The sequence below is a fragment of the Dermacentor albipictus genome, chromosome 6 (assembly GCF_038994185.2).
Source record: "Dermacentor albipictus isolate Rhodes 1998 colony chromosome 6, USDA_Dalb.pri_finalv2, whole genome shotgun sequence".
In the NCBI taxonomy this organism is placed as follows: Eukaryota; Metazoa; Arthropoda; class Arachnida; order Ixodida; family Ixodidae; genus Dermacentor; species Dermacentor albipictus.
This window is the reverse complement of record NC_091826.1, coordinates 29845001-29867578: the sequence shown is the minus strand read 5'-3', so window position 1 is coordinate 29867578 and position 22578 is coordinate 29845001. Positions and strand designations below refer to the sequence as shown.

The 22578-nt window shown below is 44.4% G+C and overlaps 1 protein-coding gene across 3 annotated transcripts in view; it reads left to right on the top strand.

Moving 5' to 3' along the window:
* Positions 1-22578, top strand: part of mfr (misfire) — a 394040-nt gene that overhangs the window by 289238 nt on the left and 82224 nt on the right. For all 3 annotated transcript variants that reach the window (XM_070540270.1, XM_070540271.1, XM_070540272.1), the window contains 8 exons: positions 1846-1964; positions 12953-13103; positions 15035-15092; positions 16858-16989; positions 17713-17775; positions 18735-18819; positions 19616-19731; positions 20777-20817. In XM_070540270.1, coding sequence (XP_070396371.1) covers positions 1846-1964; positions 12953-13103; positions 15035-15092; positions 16858-16989; positions 17713-17775; positions 18735-18819; positions 19616-19731; positions 20777-20817 — 765 coding nt within the window. The remainder of the gene's footprint in view (positions 1-1845; positions 1965-12952; positions 13104-15034; positions 15093-16857; positions 16990-17712; positions 17776-18734; positions 18820-19615; positions 19732-20776; positions 20818-22578) is intronic.

Genomic DNA, 22578 nt, shown 5'->3' with positions numbered 1-22578 from the left:
GACGCAAAAAGATGACGCAAGGAGGAGTAATCGGATGCCTTTGCCTCGCAGTGAACGTAAAATAGGCTGTTCGTGATTATTATTATTATTATTATTATTATTATTATTATTATTATTATTATTATTATTATTATTATTATTATTATTATTATTATTATTATTATTATTATTATTATTATTATTATTATATCCGCCTGCCACCAAGCATCGTTCCTCCTGAACGTCGGACCTACAAACATGGAACCATCGGGTTAGCCGCTTTCTTGTGACGTCAGAAGCACCGTTCTATCAGACATCCTCTGCCTTTCCGCGCTATTTCCAGTTCGCTATTTCCCACCACTACTGCCACCTTCCCACCTACTCTTTTACATTTGAATGTTAAATCGTGCTTCACGCCGGGGGCTCACTCTCGTCTCGGAACATTATTTCAGCCCCCGTTCCACCGGCAGCGAGTCCTTAAACTGAACTCGTCGGAAACGTGTGCGGCTCACATACCGGAAGTAAAATGAAGGAAAAAAATTAAAGTAACCAGCCATTTCTCTCTCGCACATACGCAGGCCACCTGGCACATTCCCAGAATTTATCACCCTGAATACCTGATGCACTCGGCAGTTTCCACGGGGCCCGGCAGCCACTTGGCCATTTCGTGCCGGTCTTTTTCGGCAGATGCTCAACGTAATCTCGCTAATGGATTTACAGTGCTCGGGTAGCTTCGCTTCGATAAGGAACAATCAAAACAAATCAAGGCACGTAAGCCGAGGCACCAAGTAGGAGTTTGTGTAAGCAAGGTTGTTTCCGTCCCCGATAGTGCCGGGGAGATTAGTTGTGTTTTCTATCTCTGCTATCCGCTGTCGAAGACGCTCCGGGTTAGCGCTGTTTTGCAATTATGTGTTGCATGTGTACCGTGCTTACATACGCGGTATGTTTAGGTGAACACGTGATTTGTATGCTGATATAGTTAACGCCACACGACCGTTGCTATAGAGTTCCAAAGATGTGTTTACAGAGCGTTTTGTTAAAGATGCCAGCTTTTATCTTTGTCCCCTAATAGGTGATGAGTACTCGTGCAATCAACTTTCCGGTTCGAAGAAGGCTACTGTTACAGGACTGTCGAAGTTGGAAAAAAACAACTCATTGCTGTAGCAAGGACGATGATGAACTGACGGCCGTGTAATAATAATAATAATAATAATAATAATAATAATAATAATAATAATAATAATAATAATAATAATAATAATAATAATAATAATAATAATAATAATAATAATAATAATAATAATAATAATAATAACATTAATAAAACAGAATTTAAACAACTCATTACGGGATGCATGGCACCTTAGTAAAAAAAAAAGAAAACTCTTTCATTATTCTCAAGAAGCTCGCCCGCAACACCTCTCACAAGAACTATTGGTGTTCGGCCTGTTTGAAATGTTCAACGTGTGCTTTTATCCCTTTTTACCACTTATAGAAAATAATATGTTGAAGCCAACGCTAATCTTATGGGGCGGATCACCGCATCTGCTGAGTCACCGCAGAAATTCTCTCTTTTGTTTCGTATAGTCGCACACCTGTATAGACTTCGTGATTTTTCTTGTTGGTTCCATACCGTTGTGTACTGCCGGCGTCATTGGGCCTCTTCGATTTGTGGTTCCCGACTGCTTAGAGCTACCGAAAGCACTGCTTTCAGCCAATGAGCATTGGCGTCATGGGGTGTCTCGGGGAAGTCCCGGACAGTCCAAGACAACATCTCGACGAGACACGTTGAAAAAAAAGAAAAAAGCATGGTCATTTGAAAGTTGATGTAATCGCGTTCTTTTCGGCTACGGCGCTCAATCGCAGATCCCTGCCCGCGGCCATGAAGACCTTGGCCGTGGCCCTCAAGATCTCCAAGCAACGTCCCCCGGGTGACGCCGAGGAGAGGGTCAAGCTGAAGGACGCGGAAGACGTCACGCAGTACGGTGAGTCTGACACACGAGCGGTGGGCCAATCGGCGCCGAGACCACGAAGCTATAGACCCTTGCTAACAAACAGAGTTCCCAGAAGACTTCCGGTTAAGCCCTCAGGAGCAACACAAGTTACAATAGCCTATACACTTACAGGACCCTCCAGCTGGCACGAGTTTCGCAGCAGATTTGGAGTGTTTGACAAGTGAGCTATATTGTTATGGAACGAAAAAGCCCGTGTACATGAGCTCGGCGTAAGGCACACGTCCTTTATATGTGAAAACATCAAGAATATGGGCCTACAGTATACTCTCTCTCTCTCTCTCTCTCTCTCTATATATATATATATACATATATATTGGTACGAACGCTATAATAACAACTGTCACCAAAGCACCTTCAAGAACTTCTAACCGTAATCTTTAAATGATGCTGGCGTCCTCAAACACATCAATTAAATTTACGAGTCCCTGAATGAACGTGAAAATATTATTGAGAAGGCTCGAGCTCCACCACGCGGCGCCGTTCATGCCAACCCTATCGAGGATGCCTAAAAACTTTGACATTGGAAAATGTGGTTCGGCATTTAAGCAGACTATAAGAAATTCCCCGCAATCTAAATTGGGTCTGCTCACCATTTGCAAGTTTTCACATCGACATTTCAATTTTCCCGTCTTTGAAACGCTCTTTGTCAGCAATGCTCTAAATTGAGTAAATTGGTGAAAGTCCATCTTTTTGCGCACGTGTACTGTTTCACAGCTACTGATATATCAGTACGTCTACTGACTTATTTTCAAAATTTTTTGCTATTAGTGATAAAACATTGCAACTTACAGATTTCATGGCGTCTTCCGGAAAAAATAGAAAAACCGGCAGCGATACCTGCTGCTTTTTAGTAGACAACTGATAAAATGTGATTAACTTTACAGAATGCGTGCAATAATTAATAAGTGCCTTCGTTTTTCTTTTTTTCATAGCGCAGCTCAAGTTAAACATTGTTGAAAATACACTGAACTCTTCAGGCTTCAGGTATACCACATGTAATTGGAGCCCTTCAAGAAGCAGTTTGAAGGTTGGGACAAGTCATCTTTCCAATAATGATGGTGCAAGAGATTGATTGGGAGTCGCGTGGTTTTTAAAACATCGCACAGCGCGAGGCATTATGGAACTCAAGGTAGTGTGTTACTGCTTTGCAGCTGCCTCATTGTAGAACTCTCAATAACTACTGGATCTATGCGCTGGAAGAAAACTAGGTTTGAAAATAACATCTTTTGCCAGTGTAAATAATTTACAGATTTCTACTGTTTTTTTCGAGCAACAATCTACCATGTATTGTCTCTTATGACCATTTGAGACACAGTGGTGCCTTATGGAGGCACGCTCAGAGAAGGATGAACACAAAGAAATGAGACTGAACAGGTGAAGCGCAAAATGTTCGCGCTGTGTGCTTCAGCGGTTTCATGTCACTTCTTTGTGTTAATACTTGATGGAATCGTTTCCTTACGCTAGTACAAAAACGTGACTCTTTGAGAGTATGTGTGCAGATGTAGAATCCAGTGATGCCTGGAGTGGGCTACGTTCTCCCAAATTAAGCATGATGAATCAGCAAGATACACAGATTAAACGAGCTTTCCAAAGCCGATGCTTTAAGCGAAATGGCTCGTAAAACAATACACAGATAAGCTTGTACAAGTGCCGCAACATCAGAAAATGTGTTTACTCAACGCGGTTCTTCACATGCAGCTTACCCGAACTCAATGTCATCCTCACGATTTTCAGGCATGAAATATACGTAATGCATCACATATACACAATAATTACCTACATTGTTTCTGACGTCATATGCTGTGTTGTAACTCTATGTCAGATAGTTTAGAAGAACTTAACCATATGTCAGCAAACTCACTCCTGAGTCAACTCACTCACACTCATTCAGGCTGAGACCAACCCATGAGTCTGAGTTTGAGTAAGCCCGGTTTAGTATTATTCTACTGTCTCTGAGTTCGAGTGAGCCCGACACAGTAGTATTTTCGTGAATCTTAGGCCGAGTGGTCACCAAGCAAGAAAATATATTCTCTAAGTCAGCCTGAGGGAGTTCTGCTTAATTTGCCAACTTATAGTAGCAACACAATCGTGGCAAACTACCGAGTAGTGGTATATAGGGATGCTGTGCTGGTGATGACGTTGCAAAAGGCAGGGTGAGCCTAGCCGGCTGCATACCGGCAATTCCTGCGTCTTAGCGTCTCTTTCCGTGTCAGATATGTCACTCATGAGTCGGTCAGTGCAGTCTTCCACGAGTAGCGGGAGGCAACTATGGAGGCCTTGCGATAAAGCACGGGTAATAGCGTACGTAATTTGCGCGACAGTACGACTTCGTCAGAGCACCCACTAACTAGTTATTCATGCTTATGTGCCTTTTACGTCAGTCACACGCTCGCTTTCAATGAACACCAAACTCAAAAACCACTGAAATGCGCGTACCTAATTGACTACGTTGTGGGAGCTCGCCAAAGGGAGTCCGTGGGGCTCGTGAACTTCAAAGACGTTTGATTTCAGTAGTCCGTGAAAGGGAGCGTGTTAGTGCGGTATTAGAGCATGTTGTCTGCGTAAGCTAAGCTGCCTCACGTGCTTCTTTCCTGTACCCGTTTTGATCAGAGAAGAGCAGAAGACTAAGTTGCGTATGCATTTTACACGAGCATTCACAGCAATAACAATACTGCATGGCCGTTCATGCCTATTCGCATGTTCATTTACCATAGCTTCGTTACATTCGTACTGAGCTCATGAACAAAATTGTATTTCTAACCATTTTATTGTGGTTCTTTCCTCACCGATCAATAAGAATAAACGTTGCATCACATTAAAACGACATCCACGTAAAAAAAATTGGCTGAGGCTTAGCTTGGTTAAGCCTAGTCAGATGCGAAGCGTATTGGTGGCTAAACTTGGTAAGTAACTTGTCGCCGAGCCGCATACTGAGCACGTTGCTTGGCCAGACGTTCTTCCCGCTCTTCATCAGTCTCTGTAGCACGTCGCAACCTTCGCTTCTCATTCCAACGAGCAGCTCTGTCTCCAGGAGGCATCTCACCTCGTGAGTGTCTAGCAGAGGCAAGCGCAGCTGCTTATATACTGCCGCGACGCCGGGAGTGACGGCGCGAGTTGGAGCCCCGTTTCTCCTCTGTCGTGACGTCACGGTGTCACGTGGTCAGCCTTGAAGGCGACGCGGTGAGCGACGGCGCGAGTTGGAGCCCCGTTTCTCCTCTGTCGTGACGTCACGGTTTCACGTGGTATTGAAGGCGACACCGCCGCGCCTGAGGAGCTGGGTTGAAATATGCTTCGCAAAAAAAATAATAATATTTAGGGCTAGTGTTTGTAAATTACATTCCTACAATACCACGAAAAATTCTCTTACAGAGAAGCTTGGTCAGGCAAAGCACGAAAATGAAGGGCAAGCGGCGACGCCACCGTGAAGTTCCCGCACTAGGTCTCTGTAACGTCACGGAATTCCGTGGCGTCTGTTTGGGCGTAGTTAAACTTCTTGGCCGTAAACATAGACTAAATTGCGTTCTAAACGCACCAGAGACTGAAAGCAGCGAGTTCCGGGAGCACTTGCTAAGCCGCAAGGGCCCCAAACAACGAGAAATTGCTTTGAATCTGGTGACGTCATACTGCCGTACCGACGCTGCGTTTTGGTGCGAAGTTCGAAAAGTTCAAATTTGAAGTTCATTTTCTGCAGTACTGTCAACCTCTTACTGCGAAATTAAAGAATATAGGGTTTTGAAACGATGCAGCATCTGTGAAAATTAATATCTTTTTCTCGATAGCATCCCTTTAAAGATGTGACCTGCGCGGTGCATAAACATTGCATGCATATGGCTACAGATTTCTTGAGATCAAATTCTACGTATCGCATTTAGGTGTAGAGTATTTGATTGAAAGTTTCAATAGGGCTCCGTTTCACCTAGATACCATGCACGTGCCACATATATACATAATAATATTGTACGTCTTATTCTTATGCAAACGCGTGATGTCCAAGATTGGATTTACAACGCGGAAACACGTGATGGAGAGGCTCAGATACTGGAAGCATTGTCCCATTCACGTCACGCTGGTGCGCTACACGTGCAATAGCCAAGATTCTCAACTTTCCACTACCTTTCGAATTTTTGTGTCCCTCAAGTTCCCGCAACCTTCGAAATGTGTCGTCGTTCAACGAACGATGCAACGTAGACTACATCGGTTTGTAGTAATGCCCTTTGTAATTCGTGTGTCACAAATTTCTACGTTTTATGCCCTTTTTTTATGTGCACGTCACAAGTCGTGCACAAGCTGAACCATCAGCCCTATTTTCTACGTCAAGAGGAGTTGAAGCCAATATTCGTGATATAAAACAGGAGCGAATTAAATGAGCACGAACTGTCACAGTAGTGACGACGCATAATACTGCCGTTTTGGGGAAGATAAAAACAGAATAAATGAATTAAAAATATATATACAGGTTGTTTTTTCATCTACTTTCATTGCTATTACTTTATCATTCCTTTAATTCAATTAGTAAGTACAAGTAATTTCACCTGTGCTGTCCTTGGCGTCTTTGTTTGTTGGCTTCTCATGATATGATTAACAAAAATCGGCCCCTCAGCTGAACCCCTTTTTTCTCGTCCATTACATAACGAGGGTCTCGAATCCGGCAACACTGATGCCTTCAGGTAGCCTGTGTGGCTTTGTTCACCAATAGCCCTCACCCCAAAAAAGATCACGTACTCGTGACACTTGCGGCAGAAAGGATGTTCCACAACCGCCGCCAACGTTTGTGAGTGGTGGTGCTAGCTAACACTCCCAAGGTTAGCTTAAGTAGTAAAAACATAAATACCCAAGCAAGTGGATGGGGAAATGGCGCCGCGGCAGCTCAATTGGTAGGAGCATCGCACGTGTAATGCGAAGACGTGGGATTGTTCGCCACCTGCGGCAGCTTGTTGTTTCATCCGCTTTCATTGCCATTAATTTATCATTTTTAACGCAATTAATAAGTACGACTAATTTCCCGCATGTTGTCCTTGGCATCTTCGTTGGCTTCTCATGATATATATATATATATATATATATATATATATATATATATATATATATATATATATATATATATATATATATATATATATATATATATATATAGTACCTCGGTGACTCGAGCTCTAGAAAATGCGATCAATGAAGCGTCCTAAGCTTATAATGCAAGCGCACTCTACCATTCCAGGTTCTTCGGACGCCCTAGTGGCGTATTCTCCGAGGAGCCATTACACGGCAACGCATGGTGGCGTACCGCGAATGTCCAATTACAGAACTCCTCCTAACGGTCGAGATGGCAAAAGGGGAGAAGGGGGAGGAGGGGCAGAGATGAGAGGAAGGGAACTGCCACAGCCTTCCCTTTGTTGCAGCTGCAGTCGTTTCGGAAGCTCGCTGCTCGTTATACCTGCCTAAGCAGAGCCATTAGCAATGGAGAAACGGTCAAGTGCACTCCCTGCACGCCGGACAGTCACAGTACCCTGTCCGCGGGAGGCGTTTAGGTTTAACGCGCGCTCAGAACGCCACGAACGGGACAGTGCGTGACCGAAAGTGCGTCCTCTGGAGCGTGCCGACGCGAAATTTGCGCACTCATTTGCATAAACTGTGTGACGCGAGGATGCGCCGGAAGCGAGGATTGTCTAAGCGTGCCGTAAGTGCGCAAATAGACGTCGCCGCTTTACCGTGAATACTGATAAGTGCGTGTTTACTTGCTCAGGTGGTGATATTCAGGATGACTCCTTTGACAATGGCGCACACTGATAAGAAGAATTTGCCTCATAGCGATAAGTAAGGAGAGAGGCGAAAAGTTGGAGAAAAGCAACATAAGAAAGGTAGATAATCAGTCTCAAATACATAATAAATGAAGAATAGTTCAAATGTCCCTCGGGTCTGTTTATTCTACAAACTGACCGCTATAAGCGATAGCTAAAATTATGGTTAGTCATCTTACAATTTACTCTTGCATAATCTGGAGGAGGAATTCGATCTGAATGCTTTGTTGTTCAACAATGCCCGTATTGTTATGCATACGTTGTTCACAGGGAAAGCATCTTTCCGTTCTAAAATCGACGTTGCGGGTTCGATACCAGTTGCGGGGCACCGCCCTCCTCTACGGCGTGCCTCACAATCAGGTGGTCGTTTCGGCACGTGAAACCCCAGAATTAATTTTCTTTTAGAGAAAACGGGAATATAAACGCCGCACCAGAGACGGCCACTTCTAGCAAGTCAACACACCCTAATGGATTTAAGGAATTTCAACAAACTTGAGACTGCAGCGCGATCGAGAAGGCAGACACGTTGAACAGCGCTGAATGATAATAAAAAAAATGGCCAGGCTTAGCTTGGTTAAGCCAAGAATGCGTTGCATATTGCGCGAGTTGGGGCCCAGCTTTTCCTCCGGCTGTCGTGACGTCACGTCACGTGGTTGCGCTAAAGGTCAATGGTGGCTGCCCGGCCGCGCCCAAGGGCTGAACTGAGTGATTGCAATATGCAACGCATAAAAATAGAAGCAACTTAATAGCAAACATAGCAAGCTTAAAAGTGAACAGACCCACATATGAGACGCGCAGCAGTGAACAATGGCTCATACCCTCAATGGTGGCTGCGCGGCCGCGCCCAAGGGCTGAACTGAGTGATTGTAATATGCTTCGCATAATGTGCATGCGTCCGGAGTTGGCGGGGACAGCAGTTGCAGAGACAGCGCGTGTCGTGACAGGTTCGGTGCATTCAAGGTCGTATCAGCGCGCATTGGACTTTCTGCAAAGTCACCAATATTTCTGTGCAATCTACGTTTGCGTGCGCTTTATGTGTCGAAAAGAAGCGATGGCAACAAATTCGTTCTATCGGGCTGTATCGTAAGGATAGTTACGGTTCAATGCTTGCATTCAGTGCTTAATTAACCAGGACTCTATACAGCCTACGCTTTATGGTTCCGTGCTACGCTGTATGGTATTTACCAGCTGGCTATTCTGTTCCTAACAGAATATATTCTATTCGTAACATTCATTGTTAGGCACGAAATGAAATGAATGAGAGCTAACCAACGTATATTGGATATTTTCTATCATACATAACGGCGTTCCAGTTAAGAGTTCCCCAAAAAAACTTCTGGCAATCTGGGACTATATTAAGTAGACTGGCAATATTTCTCTTCTTTTTTAAGACCTTGAGCATAAATATTTGCAATATGTCACTAGTCTTAGGATTTCTACTTTACAGACATGATTCCGCCATACTACTAGCTTTAATTTCTCACTCGCAACATGTTCCTTACCCGCCGTGGTTGCTCAGTGGCTATGGTGTTAGGCTGGTGAGCACGAGGTCGCGGGATCGAATACCGGCCACGGCGGCCGCATTTCGATGGGGGCGAAATGCGAAAACGCCCGTGTTCTCAGATTTAGGTGCACGTTAAAGAACCCCAGGTGGTCGAAATTTCCGGAGTCCTCCACTACGGCGTGCCTCATAATCAGAGAGTGGTTTTGGCACGTAAAACCCCGTAATTTAATTTTTTTTAACATGTTCCTTAATGTTAATACGTGCGAAGTGCCTAAAGCTGCGTCGGACGTACGCGCGAACAAACCTGTTTGCGGCCTTGAAGATGTGCGCGCATTGGCGGATCTTGAAGGAGGTACCCTCTTCAGCAATCGCGTTCCGCGAAGATTCACGCTGCCGAGTAGGGTACGGTGATTAAAGTACGCACAGAGCTGCTTGTCATACACGCGTATAGCTTCCCACCATCACATTCGCGCGCTGAGAGCATGCACGAACATGAGGATGGAGTATGGGTGCCGAAGCGCATTTCGACGATAATCAGTGCTAGCGCGGCGCAAGGCTCCATATTCTAGCGAAAGAGGCGGTTAGAAGCGGCTCCAGGCGGTAAATGCGTTACACGACAAGAGATTAAGGTGGAGTGAACGTAAAGCACACAATGATAGCCACTTGATACATCGAAATCAGCAAAAGTAACGAGGCGAGACCTTACCAGTTACAAGACAATGGGTAATATCAGGACTGAAAAAGTATCCTGACGAGTTCCAGCGGTGGCCGTGGAGGTTACGACTTTCCTTGCTACGCAGTGGACTGGGATTCGATTCCTCGTCCGAACAAATATCCTGCCGCCGCAAATTTTTCTTTCTTTTTATTTTCTTTCATCGTTATGACTGTACCCTTTTTTTCCGCAGTGTCTCTGACGTACCGAAAACATTTTCGCCACTTAGGATCCCATCACAGAAGGTGACCGCAAGCAACATATCCTCACGGCTGATAGATCGGTTATCAGTTGACGTCAGTTATAATGTAGCATGCGGTCTTACAGATAAGCATGTTTATTGCTCTGGCGTAATAGTTCTGCGGAGAGCCCCAAGGTGGATAGAAGTAATAAATAAAGAGAAAATCGGACATCCACCCCTTCGTAGAAATTGCTTCAAAGGAAGCCCACACGGATTCCTCGAAAGGAAAGCCTCGCAGTTCAGGAATTGCGAGGCTTTTCTTTCGAGGAATCCGTGTGGGTTTCCTGTCTAGCAATTGCTACGGTTCGGTGGATGTCTGATATCCCCTTTATTAGTTTGTTGCTCTGCTTGTGCAATACTTTTATTTTGCTGTTTTTGCACATGCTCTACAGCGCATACAAGAACAGCGCAAGAAACTTACTAAAACACGTGACCCGACGGTCCGATGGGTGTGGGAGTCTAACAGCAATGATTGACGTCTCACCTTGCGAGAGGCATAGTCACGTCAGGCAAACCACTACGGACAAAAATAAAAGAAAGGGGAATTCGCGAATTGGTGTGAAACCCATGTAGCCAGGCGTATCGATCGGAAATTTTACTACAACGCTGACGAAAGCTGTCGACTTGATTGTTTCTGTACTCGTAATAATAACCACGGATCACAGGCTGTTCAGCTTTCTTTTTTGTTGAACCGCATGATTTTTGTTGATTCTTACACTTCTAAAAAAGCCATTTTTTGTGCTTTACTTGTGTTCCACTTTGAGATTTATTATTTAGCGTATTAAACAGAACCAATCACTGCGTGTTTCGTTAGAAAACGAGCCCTCGCCCGTGTCGCCACTGCTCACCATCGAGTCGAGCTATTGTGCATGCATTCTCGACTGCGCTTGCACAGAATCTCATCTATACAGTATTCAATACTTTGAGTGGACGAATCATTGCCAACGCAGTATTCTACTAGTACAGCCGAAAAAGCTTTCAAACTGATGCAGAACGACTACTTCTAGCGCCGGTGTTGTAACTCGCGCGACAAATTTTCAAGTCGTTACTTGTGGCTTGAATAGGGGTATGATTTAAAGCAATCTGCGCGAAGAAGTGTCAAGAAAGAACTGATTTGAGTGACACAGCATGAGTGACAAAGCAAACGGTACACGACAAGGGCCACTCGCACCCGTTCGAGAACGAAAACTGAGGCCGACTTCGAGAGCGGTCCGCACAGCTAACCTTGCGGGAAAATTTGCGCGCTATTCTTGTTTCAGTTAGCTAAGGATCCTATTTATTTGTGAATCGCAGTTCCAACTTTCACGTTTTTGCGCAATTGTGAGATACTGCAACGCCGAACGAATTTCCACCGATCGCGCAGTGGATCGGCAGCGGAGCGTAATTGTGGCGCATTGACGTATTTGCGCTAAGCACACGTTGCCGTACAGCATCGCGTTGAGGGACACCGAATGAAATGCGTTTTTTTCTTTGTCGCTCTGAACGCCAGCATCAGCGCTGCAGAGGAAGTTGTTAGAACAAAGATTAGCACGCTGATCTGCGTGCTAACGCGCGCGCGCAAACACACACACACACACACACACACACACGCACACACACACACACACACACACACACACACACACACACACACACGCACACGCACACGCACACGCGCACGCACGCACACGCGCACACACGCACGCACACGCACACGCACACACACACACAAACACACACACACACGCACACACACGAACGCACACACACACGCACACACACAAACACACACACACACACACACACACACACACACACACACACACACACACACACACACACACACACACACACACACACACACACACACACACACACACACACACACACGAAGTAACCGCTGACTCTAGGGAGACGTGTGTTTAGCTGTTCAGCGTACTTACGTCCTACGTATCCAAACCTGAAACGTGGAAAAAACCAACCAGGAACGTCTCGGACGTACTTCCGTAAGAACACTGACGAATCTGCCCAACGTACCTGTAAAAAAATTTGGACTACGACGTTGGATGTACCTTTTTGCCACAGCCTTATTAATAAAGGCTCAATTAGTAAAGGTTGTAATTACCAGCCTGCGTATACTGAAATATTCTGGGTGCACATAATGGCCTTATTTCAGGTAATCTGACAAGGCAAAAAAATTGTGATTTTGGAATAATGAGGGGCACAACTGGGCACGAAAGAATAAACGGCATACAAAACTCCAATTTGCTTGTTCAGGCTCAGTCTGCTCAGTCTGCATCCTACACTATCGACTCGCAAAATGCTACTCTCCCATACTTCTCCAACTACTCCGGTCATGCGATTATTGTGGCCACGTTGTCCCTGCAAACTTCTTTAGCTCATCCGCCCACCTAACTTTCTGCCGCCTCCTGCTACGCTTCCCTTCCCTTGGAATCCATTCCGTAACCCTTAATGACCATCGGTTATCTCCCTTCCTCATTACATGTCCTGCCCATGCCCATTTCTTTTTCTTGATTTCAACCAAGACGTCATTCACTCGCGTTTGTTCTCTCACCCGATCTCCTCTCTTCTTACCCCTTAACGTTTCACGTTAAACGTGTGCCTATTGTTGTGTTTCGCGCCCCTGCATTTAGAGGGTCGAGATTATAGCCACATATGCCTCTACACGTTCCGCGACGTGACGCTCTGCTTAATGTCCTTGCGCAGGATCGACGCAGTCCTTGCAGCGGCGGCTGAGCGATCAGACGCTGTACCTGCTCTCAGGAGGCGATGCTGCCGAGAGCACCATGTTTTCCGACGAGCCGTTCGCCATGGACACGGCGCCGTACTCCATCACGACTCCCGTGGTCATCACGAGGTCAGAAAGAAGTCGATGGGTTATTTGATGCGTGTGACGGTGTTGTCGTATGCCGATAGCTTCCACTCATTTTTTATTCGCTTTCCTATCTACTTTATTGAATAACTTAGACCGGTCAGGATGTCAAAGCTTACGACAGTCATTTTGGTACACTGCACTCACACAAGGCGTCCATTCCCCCCCCTCCTCACTCCCCCCCTCCCCCCACTGCGTCCTGCTTGTACTATTAAACACATGCGGGGTGTTTCAGGGAACACTTTCAAAAATTTTTTTAGGTTGCCTGGGGCAGATAGCTTGATTCCAGTTCATGAGCTCGTCTACTAGAAGAGGTGGACATTACTTGCACAAAACAATAAAACGCACAAACGACAAATTAACAAATTCACTAATTAATCTTCTAACTAATGACCTTACGGCCCCTATGGTAATTTAGAAATTCTAGCGGTGGAGTTTGCGAGGCGGATGCACTTGAAGCGAATTCTGAGGATGACACCAGTTTCGATATATTAATTCCCTAACTTCGCGTAGAAATGCATTTGCGTTCCAGTTACTTTCATAACAAAGCGCTGTTTTATGCATTCAAGCACAAAAGTAACCAAAAGGCCATAAAGCACAAAAGTAACCAAAAGCAGAGATACGAGAAAATTTATTTACCTTTTCGTTCGAGCTTATAAATAAAAATGATTTCGGTCGCGAAAAGCAACGTGATAAGCATGCGGAAGCCTGAACTCAGTAGCTGCTTTCATGGGAAGCGGCTTCCTCGTTCTTTAATACAAACAAACAAAACAGAAGTTTGTCGAGAAGCTGATGTTCAATTAGTGCCCACAGTACCAACGGCAATAAAGTAGCGGCTATTTTTTTTCTTTTTTTAAATATATGGACATTCAACTGTGACGTACTCTTCATCTTGCTTTTCTCATCGGTCTCTTGCACCACGTAACTAACTGGCCGGGGCAGCTCGGTGGCTGTAGAAGCTTTCGCTTTTGACTACCTTCAGCAATTTCTTTGAACATCTGGTCGTGATCTCAGCTGTCCGTGGCGGATTCCGGATCCTAGTTGGGACTATAAAGTCAGATACAACTTAAGAAAAAAGGGGGCGTTTACTCCTCCGAGGCGGATGCACACGAGCATCCACCAATGGGCGCGCACTCTGGACCGACGTCATGCGCCGGACGGCCGGTGACTTCGCCGCTTCGGTCATCTGGGCGGGGCCGCCCCTTTTTTCTAAAGTTGTACCGACTATAGATGCCTTAATTATCGCCACGCCTCAATCGCGAGTACTTCTTGCAAGCTGGAAAAGCGCGGCATTCCTTCCTTGCTCTACAAGTATTCGTGTGAACACAAAATGCCGTCGAAACGTCAACACTGATTTAGAAAGGGCGTGTCAACCTCATTAAGATTACAAATTGGGGGAGTTGGTAGAGATCCATCTGTTACAGCACCACTTTTTACACACCGACAGGCATGCGGGTTCCTTCGCTTGTCCGTGTCTAAAAGCGTGGCTGTAAAAAATGGCGTGGCAACCGTTAACCACTAAGTGCCAGTTTCATATTACGCGTGTTTTCGACTGCTCTGCGCAAGCTGACGCATCACTTTTGAGACTTTTGTAAGGCATTCGACGAGTTTCTACACGGTGAATCGCTGTATATGCGTTAACAAATGTGCTAATAAGACTGTCACTGAATATAACTCAGTGACAGTCCGTATCTATCACTAATTTATTGCAAAACCCTTATGTAATGCCAGTAGGGGCTTTTAGGGTACTCGAATAATAAAAACAGTTAATTAAGACCTACATTACTAATAAAAACCAGTGCGTTGGCGCACTTTTCTTTCAGCTTGTATCGTTGAATAATCCCAACATTCTCGGCTGGTCCAGTGTTGCATTATGGTCCAAACAATAATTAAATCGTCTTCTCGGCCATTCGCAGGCCCAAGTTAAGGCAAGACATCACAGCTACGTCGGCGCTGAAAGCACAGGATTTCCAGGTGAGGAAAGTCAATTGCCGGTGGTATCTGTTAAAAAAAAAGGGGGGGGGGGACTGTGTGCGTTTGTAAGTTCGTACGACCGTTACGCGTAACCTATGTAAGTTGTATGACAGGAAAGTTAAGAATGCAGATGAGCCAGAGAAACACATCAGTATAGGTGGCTTCATTATCACAAATACGTATCAAACTCTTCTGTGCTAAATTCGGGTTTAATAAATTTCAATTATGAAATTTTAATGTTGTGCGTCGATACTGCAGGTGGTTGGCAGGTATGTGGTTCGGTACACAAGGGAGTGCTGTCATAGCTGAGGACAGATCCCGCAATTTATAATGAGTCCCCTTGATCTGATGTGATGCTCCATGTTTGCAGTTACGTGCTCAGATACAACCATCAGAGTGACAGGCGCGATATGCCCGTTATCTACGCACTGGTTCTAACCTGAGGCTGGTTGGTCACCTATCATTTTAGCAGTCCATAAGGAAGTAGCTATTTTTCTCAAATATGACGCGAACGTCATGTTCAGGGCACCATTTTTGAAAGTTAATAATAATATTTGGGGTTTTACGTGCCAAAACCACTTTATGATTATGAGGCACGCCGTAGTGGAGGACTCCGGAAATTTTGACCACCTGGGGTTCTTTAACGTGCACCTAAATATAAGCACACGGGTGTTTTCGCATTTCGCCCCCATCGAAATGCGGCCGCCGTGGCCGGGATTCGATCCCGCGACCTCGTGCTCAGCAGCCCAACACCATAGCCACTGAGCAACCACGGCGGGTCCATTTTTGAAAGTTCTGCACTGATAATATTAGAGCTACTGAGTGGCCCTACTGCGCTTGCAACTCGCCTCAGATCGTGGTTTACGCCAAGGACGCCGGTGATGGAAACCTTTTGCATAACCCAGTTGTGTATAATTTAACATCAAAAGCAGTCAGCTAAACTTTCGTAATGCTAATATTCGTTGCTGAAAGTCTTTTCTCATGCGCGAACATTTAAACCATCCTCACTGCTAGTGTGTAAACGCGTGTCTTGTACGCCAGTCTTGTACGCGAGTGCATGCCAGTATTAGAGTGCATAGTGCTTTTCTAGATTACGCAAAGGCAAGTGAGCGTAAGTTGGTGTTGTTCTCGCTGTTTAAGTTCGCTCTGCAGCTGCGTGGACTAGTTCTCAATATTTTCATTACATTAACGAAAAAAACTACATAACGAGGTGATTCCCGCCTATATGCATCGACATCGAGCAGCAAACTCATCAATAAGAGAAGGGATTTTTGTAAGACCGATATACAAGAAGTGCAGCGTCACCCTGCAATGCAGTTAGCGAGAGCAACAGAGGAGTTCGACTAATAGTAACAACTATGTGAAGCTAACAAATAAACTAAAGAAAAAGCAGAGGCAAGCTTAATTCCTCCCATGATTAAGATTTGGTAACTATAGCTAAAATATAAGAAAGATAAGTGGAAGAAAATACAGCCCTCTGCTGGTGGGTGCCGAACCCACAACCTCGACTTAACGGGTGCGATTCTGCACGCGCCAGTCGTAGAGCTTCGCACATACCTAGCACATGTTGTGGGCTCGGCATCCGCCGGAGGCAAATTCAACTTTACTATCTCTTTTACTATTAATTCTACAGCTCAATTTAAACGTGGTTTCACGTGTGCGTGTTTTTTTTTCTTCACTTTATTGTCTCTAGTAATATAGCATTTTTAGAATGATCAAGGATCTATTTGTGCTTCTTTTGTTTTTTGTTTGTTTTTACACACAGGTCTGCGTGACAATAATTGAAGGTCGACATCTTGCTGGTCTCAACATGGATCCAGTTATATGTGTGCAAGTTGGAGACCAGAAGAAGTATACTTCAGTTAAGGAATCAACAAATTGTCCATACTACAACGAGGTAAAGTTTTTTTTTTTTTGTGTGTGTGGCACTAGGAGCAAACAGATTTAACAGAGGCTGCTTACTCCTACGCGTACTGATTATACCATGAGCACACACCGAATAACGGCCTTCTCGCCTTATGTTAGGTTAGGTTAGGTTATCCTCATTTTCACACACAAATGCATACAGTTTGTTCAACTTAAGATTAGGAAGGCACGGAAAAAAAAGTCACATTCACTGTAGCTTGACTGGCCCCACTTGCCCACTCACACAACAGCAGATAGCACAGTTTGCAACTTCATTTAGGGAAAATAACCTCGGGAAAGAAGAAAACAAAGTAGCAACTCAATACAGCACAACGCATCACAATGGCAGATCGCTATATAAGCTTAGCAATAATCAAATAATCAAATATGCACTCTGTTAAGCAAAGGTACATCCAATATGAAAGTTTAACTTTGGAAAGGAGACCTTCAAGTTAACTCCAGTTTCAAGTGAGTTCACTTTCGCTACGCGTGTTTACTCTGTATATAATATAAAGCCATGATACAGATCTGAATCATGAAAGTGAAGGGAGTACAGACGCTCAGAGGAAAGTTGGGGAAATAACACATTGTGCTCGTTGGGGGTAGTGTTAGGCTCGATTTAGAATAGGTGCCATAAAAAAAAGCAGCCTTCCGAGATGGAGTAGACAGAGCTAACTGATCGATTTCTTTCAATTCCTTTCTTTTTTTTTTGCAGTACTTCGTCTTCGATTTTCACATGGCGCCGTCAATGTTGTTCGACAAAATCGTCACGCTAACGGTGAGTAATCAGAATGTACGCTTGGCGCGTGCAGGAAGAGGTTACATTTAGAACTACAAAAAAAGGTGTTGCGTTGCGCGTTTGATCGATTTCTTACGTAACTCACACCTTCGACTGAATATATGGTCGCACTATAAAAAGATAGAACACCGAATGTTGCTTTGCGATTTGTTATGTTTTGATGCAGCGCTTCGGAAAGAAACACTTGACCAGCATTTCCGTCGCAGATGCGATCCACTTGGCTTGGAGTCACGCCACACAGTGCAAAGCACTCTAGAATTTCGCATGCGTAGGGTTTCAGTCGTACACTCGGAAGTGCCTACATTGTGTTTTCGCTGTGCAAAGTGTACTGTCCACATTTACTCACTTGCCGACAGTGTTAACCCATACGTCTGTGCGCGTGCTCACGAAATTTTTTCAGAAGTTATAGCAAACTGCGCTGGAGTAGAGTATGAGATCCGCTCTATGCACTGTAGTGATGATTGATACATAACACTTGTGGTATGCAATGCCCCAACTATGGACTCGATGGAAACAACGACTGTGATTATATAATCAAAGGACCACGTTACAGACTTTAACGTCGCGTAAGAACCGATCGGTGTAAGAATAACTGCGTAATGGTAATCAACGAGAGGCAATCCGTCTAGTCGCTTAAAAATTTGAAAGCACTGTGTTCGTATGCAAGCCGTAACAACTTTGCAACATTCTTCACTCCCTACTCAGCCGGTGCTGAATTTCACTTTTGCAATTTTGTCCCATATTATGGCGACAACAAACACGTAGACAGATACAGCATGCTTAAGTTTTGCAACCGTATTGCAAAAAAAAAAAATCATAGAACGCAACCTTCTTTCCACGCAATTCTTTATCAGTGACTTTAGGTTTCTTTAGTGATCAAGTTTTTCTCGTCTTTTCTTTTTGAAGTAGGTCATCCAGTATGGCACGCTTTTTTTCAGGCGTTACACAACCGCAACATAATTCGTTCGGGAAAAGTAATCGGCACCTTCAAGCTCGACGTTGGGACAGTCTTCAACCAGCCGGGTGAGCAAGCGAAGCTGCTTAAAAAGATGTCATTTTAGTTTTTGCTGTTGACAGGTTCTCTCGTTACCTTTTTTTTAGAAGGCTCGAAGCATAAACAACGACACCCCACTTGCGAACGTAAAACAAACTTTTTTGTGCATGGCCTTCGGCAGAAGTTCCCCTTAAGTTATTATTACGCGTTGAAGCGCCAACATAAAAGACGTAGCAAATTTTTTTCGCAGTAGGGTGAGCGTGAACTATGTCATATCTTCATTCAACAGACTTTCTTGCAGTAGGACATGCAGATAGTCAGAAGAATCTGAGGCAACTTGTCAATGTGTGCACATTAAAGAAGTACGTTGCAGGAAAATACTAGAATCGCGTCAGCAGAAAAAAAAGATTCCTCAAATTTTGAGAAATCTAAAAAAAATTGGCTCTTTTCGAAACCGCGTAAAAACGAAACAACAAACACAATAGCTTACCAGACCTATACGACTATCTTCGTTAAGTGGTGGCGGCAAAATTTGACTTGACAGTTTTACAAAATAGAAAAAAAGAAACATGAGTATTCGGAACGCAATTTGCGGTGTGCTATAGCTTGAATATCGCTCGTATAAATTCAGCATTTCGTTGTGAACCACACCCGATTTTGCAGATTACTACGAATGATGAACTGTCTTCGTGGGCTTTGTAAATATATCAAAAAAGCCCTTTTCTAGCTACTTTCTAAACGTCATCTTTCTGTTTGTGTCAAGCGAAGTTGGTACAAACAGTATCGTCCTCTGAACGCCTAATTCAGCCACCATTTTTTTTTCAGAGCACCAGTTTTATCACAAGTGGGCCGTCCTTACGGACCCGGATGACATGACGGCTGGTCCCAAGGGCTACATCAAGTGTGACATATCGGTCGTCGGCAAAGGGGACACGATAAAGGTTAGCGTCGTTTCCTTAATGGTAATTAAGGAATGCGTGCGAGCCATCGCTCATGATATCAAATCAGTTTATGCCAACCCTGAGTGGATACCTTTATAAAGTTAGATAAAGCGAGCGTAGAATTACTACTGAAGACGAACGGTCTTCATGTTAGGAACCAAGCAGTCGTCAGCAAGTAGGTGAATACAGGCAGGAAAAAAAAAACGCACCGAGAAGAACAGCGCGGACGATACATCGAAGCCCACGTAACAACAGTTTTTATTCTTAATAGTAATAATTCTTATAGTAATTAACATTAATAAATAACAGTGTTATTAGTAATAGTATTTTAGCAGATATAGGAGAGTAGCAGCAGGGAGCCTGCTTTTGTATTTCAACTCTTCGTATGGTGACGTAGCGCGTCGGTGATTGCATGGCAATACATGTATAGCGTTGTATAGATTTTCGTAATATTGTATGTAGTTGTATAACGCTGGTTCATACTAACGCACCTCCTTAAATATTTTCATCACATTAAACAACCCGACCAATAGAAATCCTTCAGGAGTAGCGTGAAGACAGGCATAGTTTTTGACAATCAAAACTGTTGCCAGTGGAGCTCTTTCCTGTTTCTTTTAGAAGCCATGCTACTCTGTTCGTTTTACATGCCAAGCATTTATTTACAATTTGCCGATAGTACTTTAATAGTCTTCTGAATAGTGGAGCAAGAAGCCCGCCTAGAAACCAAAAAAACTGCACATCATTTCTTTTTTTCACTTACAGCGCGCGATCGCCATGCCTAGACAAGATCTAACTAATCCGTGTTCTTTAGCCGAAGCAGTTCAACGCTAATGTTATCAAATTCATATCCGTTTCATCGCTAGCGGTATCAGTAGTCGCTCATCGTAGAAAGAAAGGGCAAGTGTCCCAAAACATCGGGATTTTAACTTAGTGGACAACGCCAGCATTGCTGTTGTATCGTGTATGCATCATATTTAACCCTTCTCAGCGCATAACGACGAAACGTGGCGTAATTTTTCGCAACATTTTTCTCCTTCACCCTCAGCCGGCGCCGAAGAAGGAAACGGATGACGACGACATAGAAGGGTAAGCTTCACGCTCGTAACGTTAAAAAAAAATTAAATTATGGGGTTCTACGTGCCAAAACCACTTTCTGATTATGAGGCACGCCGTAGTGGGGGACTCCGGAAATTTCGACCACCTGGGGTTCTTTAACGTGCACCTAAATCTAAGCACACGGGTGTTTTCGCATTTAGCCCCCACCGAAATGCGGCCGCCGTGGCCGGGATTCGATCCCGCGACCTCGTGCACAGCAGCGTAACACCATAGCCACTGAGCAACCACGGCGGGTACGCTCCTAACGTAAGAAGCCAACTTTACCTCAATGCGACAGTGGCGCGTCGCATCGCATTTCTAGCGCGTCGAGCTCACGTAAACAGCGGTAATGCGCTAGAAAGGCGCGTCGAATTAATGCGCCCGGTGAGGGTAGGCTTACGGGTCACGCATGCGGCGCTACGTTCTTACGACAGTTAATGCGCTACATGTTAAAGGTGTCTCATCGCCTTTCCCAAATGCGCTTGGAAATTCGAGGCGCTACTGTCACATTCACGTGAACGCGGATTGAGATGCCTGTTGCATTAGAGCCCCGTGTCACCAAACAGGCAAGCGGCGGTCGAATAGCCGATGCCGCGTGTTATTGGGCCGATAATTTAGTTAGATCTGTAAGAAGTGCTATATTTTCTCTCTAATAACAAAAATTAATGCCTGCGTTTCCTTCTCTTGAACGTAGGACTAGGGAACGATTCATAAAAGGCGTGCTCTTAGAAGATTTAATGGGTCCACTTGCAACACACCCCAGGGCTTACTTGCAAATAATGTGCTATTGTTGGGGGACTAAAACGTAGTCACTTGAAAGAATTCATTAACCTCATAAAGGATTACACATTCTTTTTCTAATTGCGGGCTAATATGAAATTATTTAGGTGGCATTAAAAACAGCCATACTTCAGCGATCATAATGCAAGCATTTCTGGCCCAACATTCCTTAAATTGTTTTTGTTTAAGTTCTGGCTGTAAGTGGGAAACTTTCAGAAATATTTTCCACTCGCCTAAATGAAACGGCGATCCGCATTAGATGAGAGGATATAAGAAGGGCCTTCTGTGTATGTGAACTTTTTTCTTTCTAGTTATTTAAATTAAATTATGGGGTTTTACGTGCAAAAACTACGATGTGATTATGAGGCACACCGTAGTGGGGGACTCCGGAAATATGGACCGTCTGAGGTACTTTAACGTGCACCTAAATCTAAGTACACCGGTGTTTTCGCATTTCGCCCCCATCGAAGCCGCCGTGGCTGGGATTCGATCCCGCGACGCCGTGTTTAGCAGCCCAACACCATAGCCGCTAAGCAACCACGGCGGGTTTCTGCTCTTTAAATTCGCATGAACACAAACACGTGTCCCAATGAAATAGCCATTGTTACCGAACACTGTTGCACAAGCATGTAAAATATTATCGTAATACATAGAACACTCTTTTGCACACCCATAGTTGATACCATATTTAAGATCGATGTCACACATTCCTCACATACGTATTGTTAGTTTACGTGGAACGCCGTTCTATATTGGTGTAGGGCAAATATATGCGAAAGTGTGCCGCCAATAGCTGGAACTTGTGTAAAATGACATTAAAATTGTATTACGGACAAGGTGGCGGAAACCGAAAGGGCAGCCTTGAAATGTTAAAGGCGGGATAAGTAAGGCCCAATTTACTAACAAGTACTGAAGACAGTGAAAGGAAAGCTCGTAACAAACACACTGGCTGGCAAGGACTGAAAGGAGAGA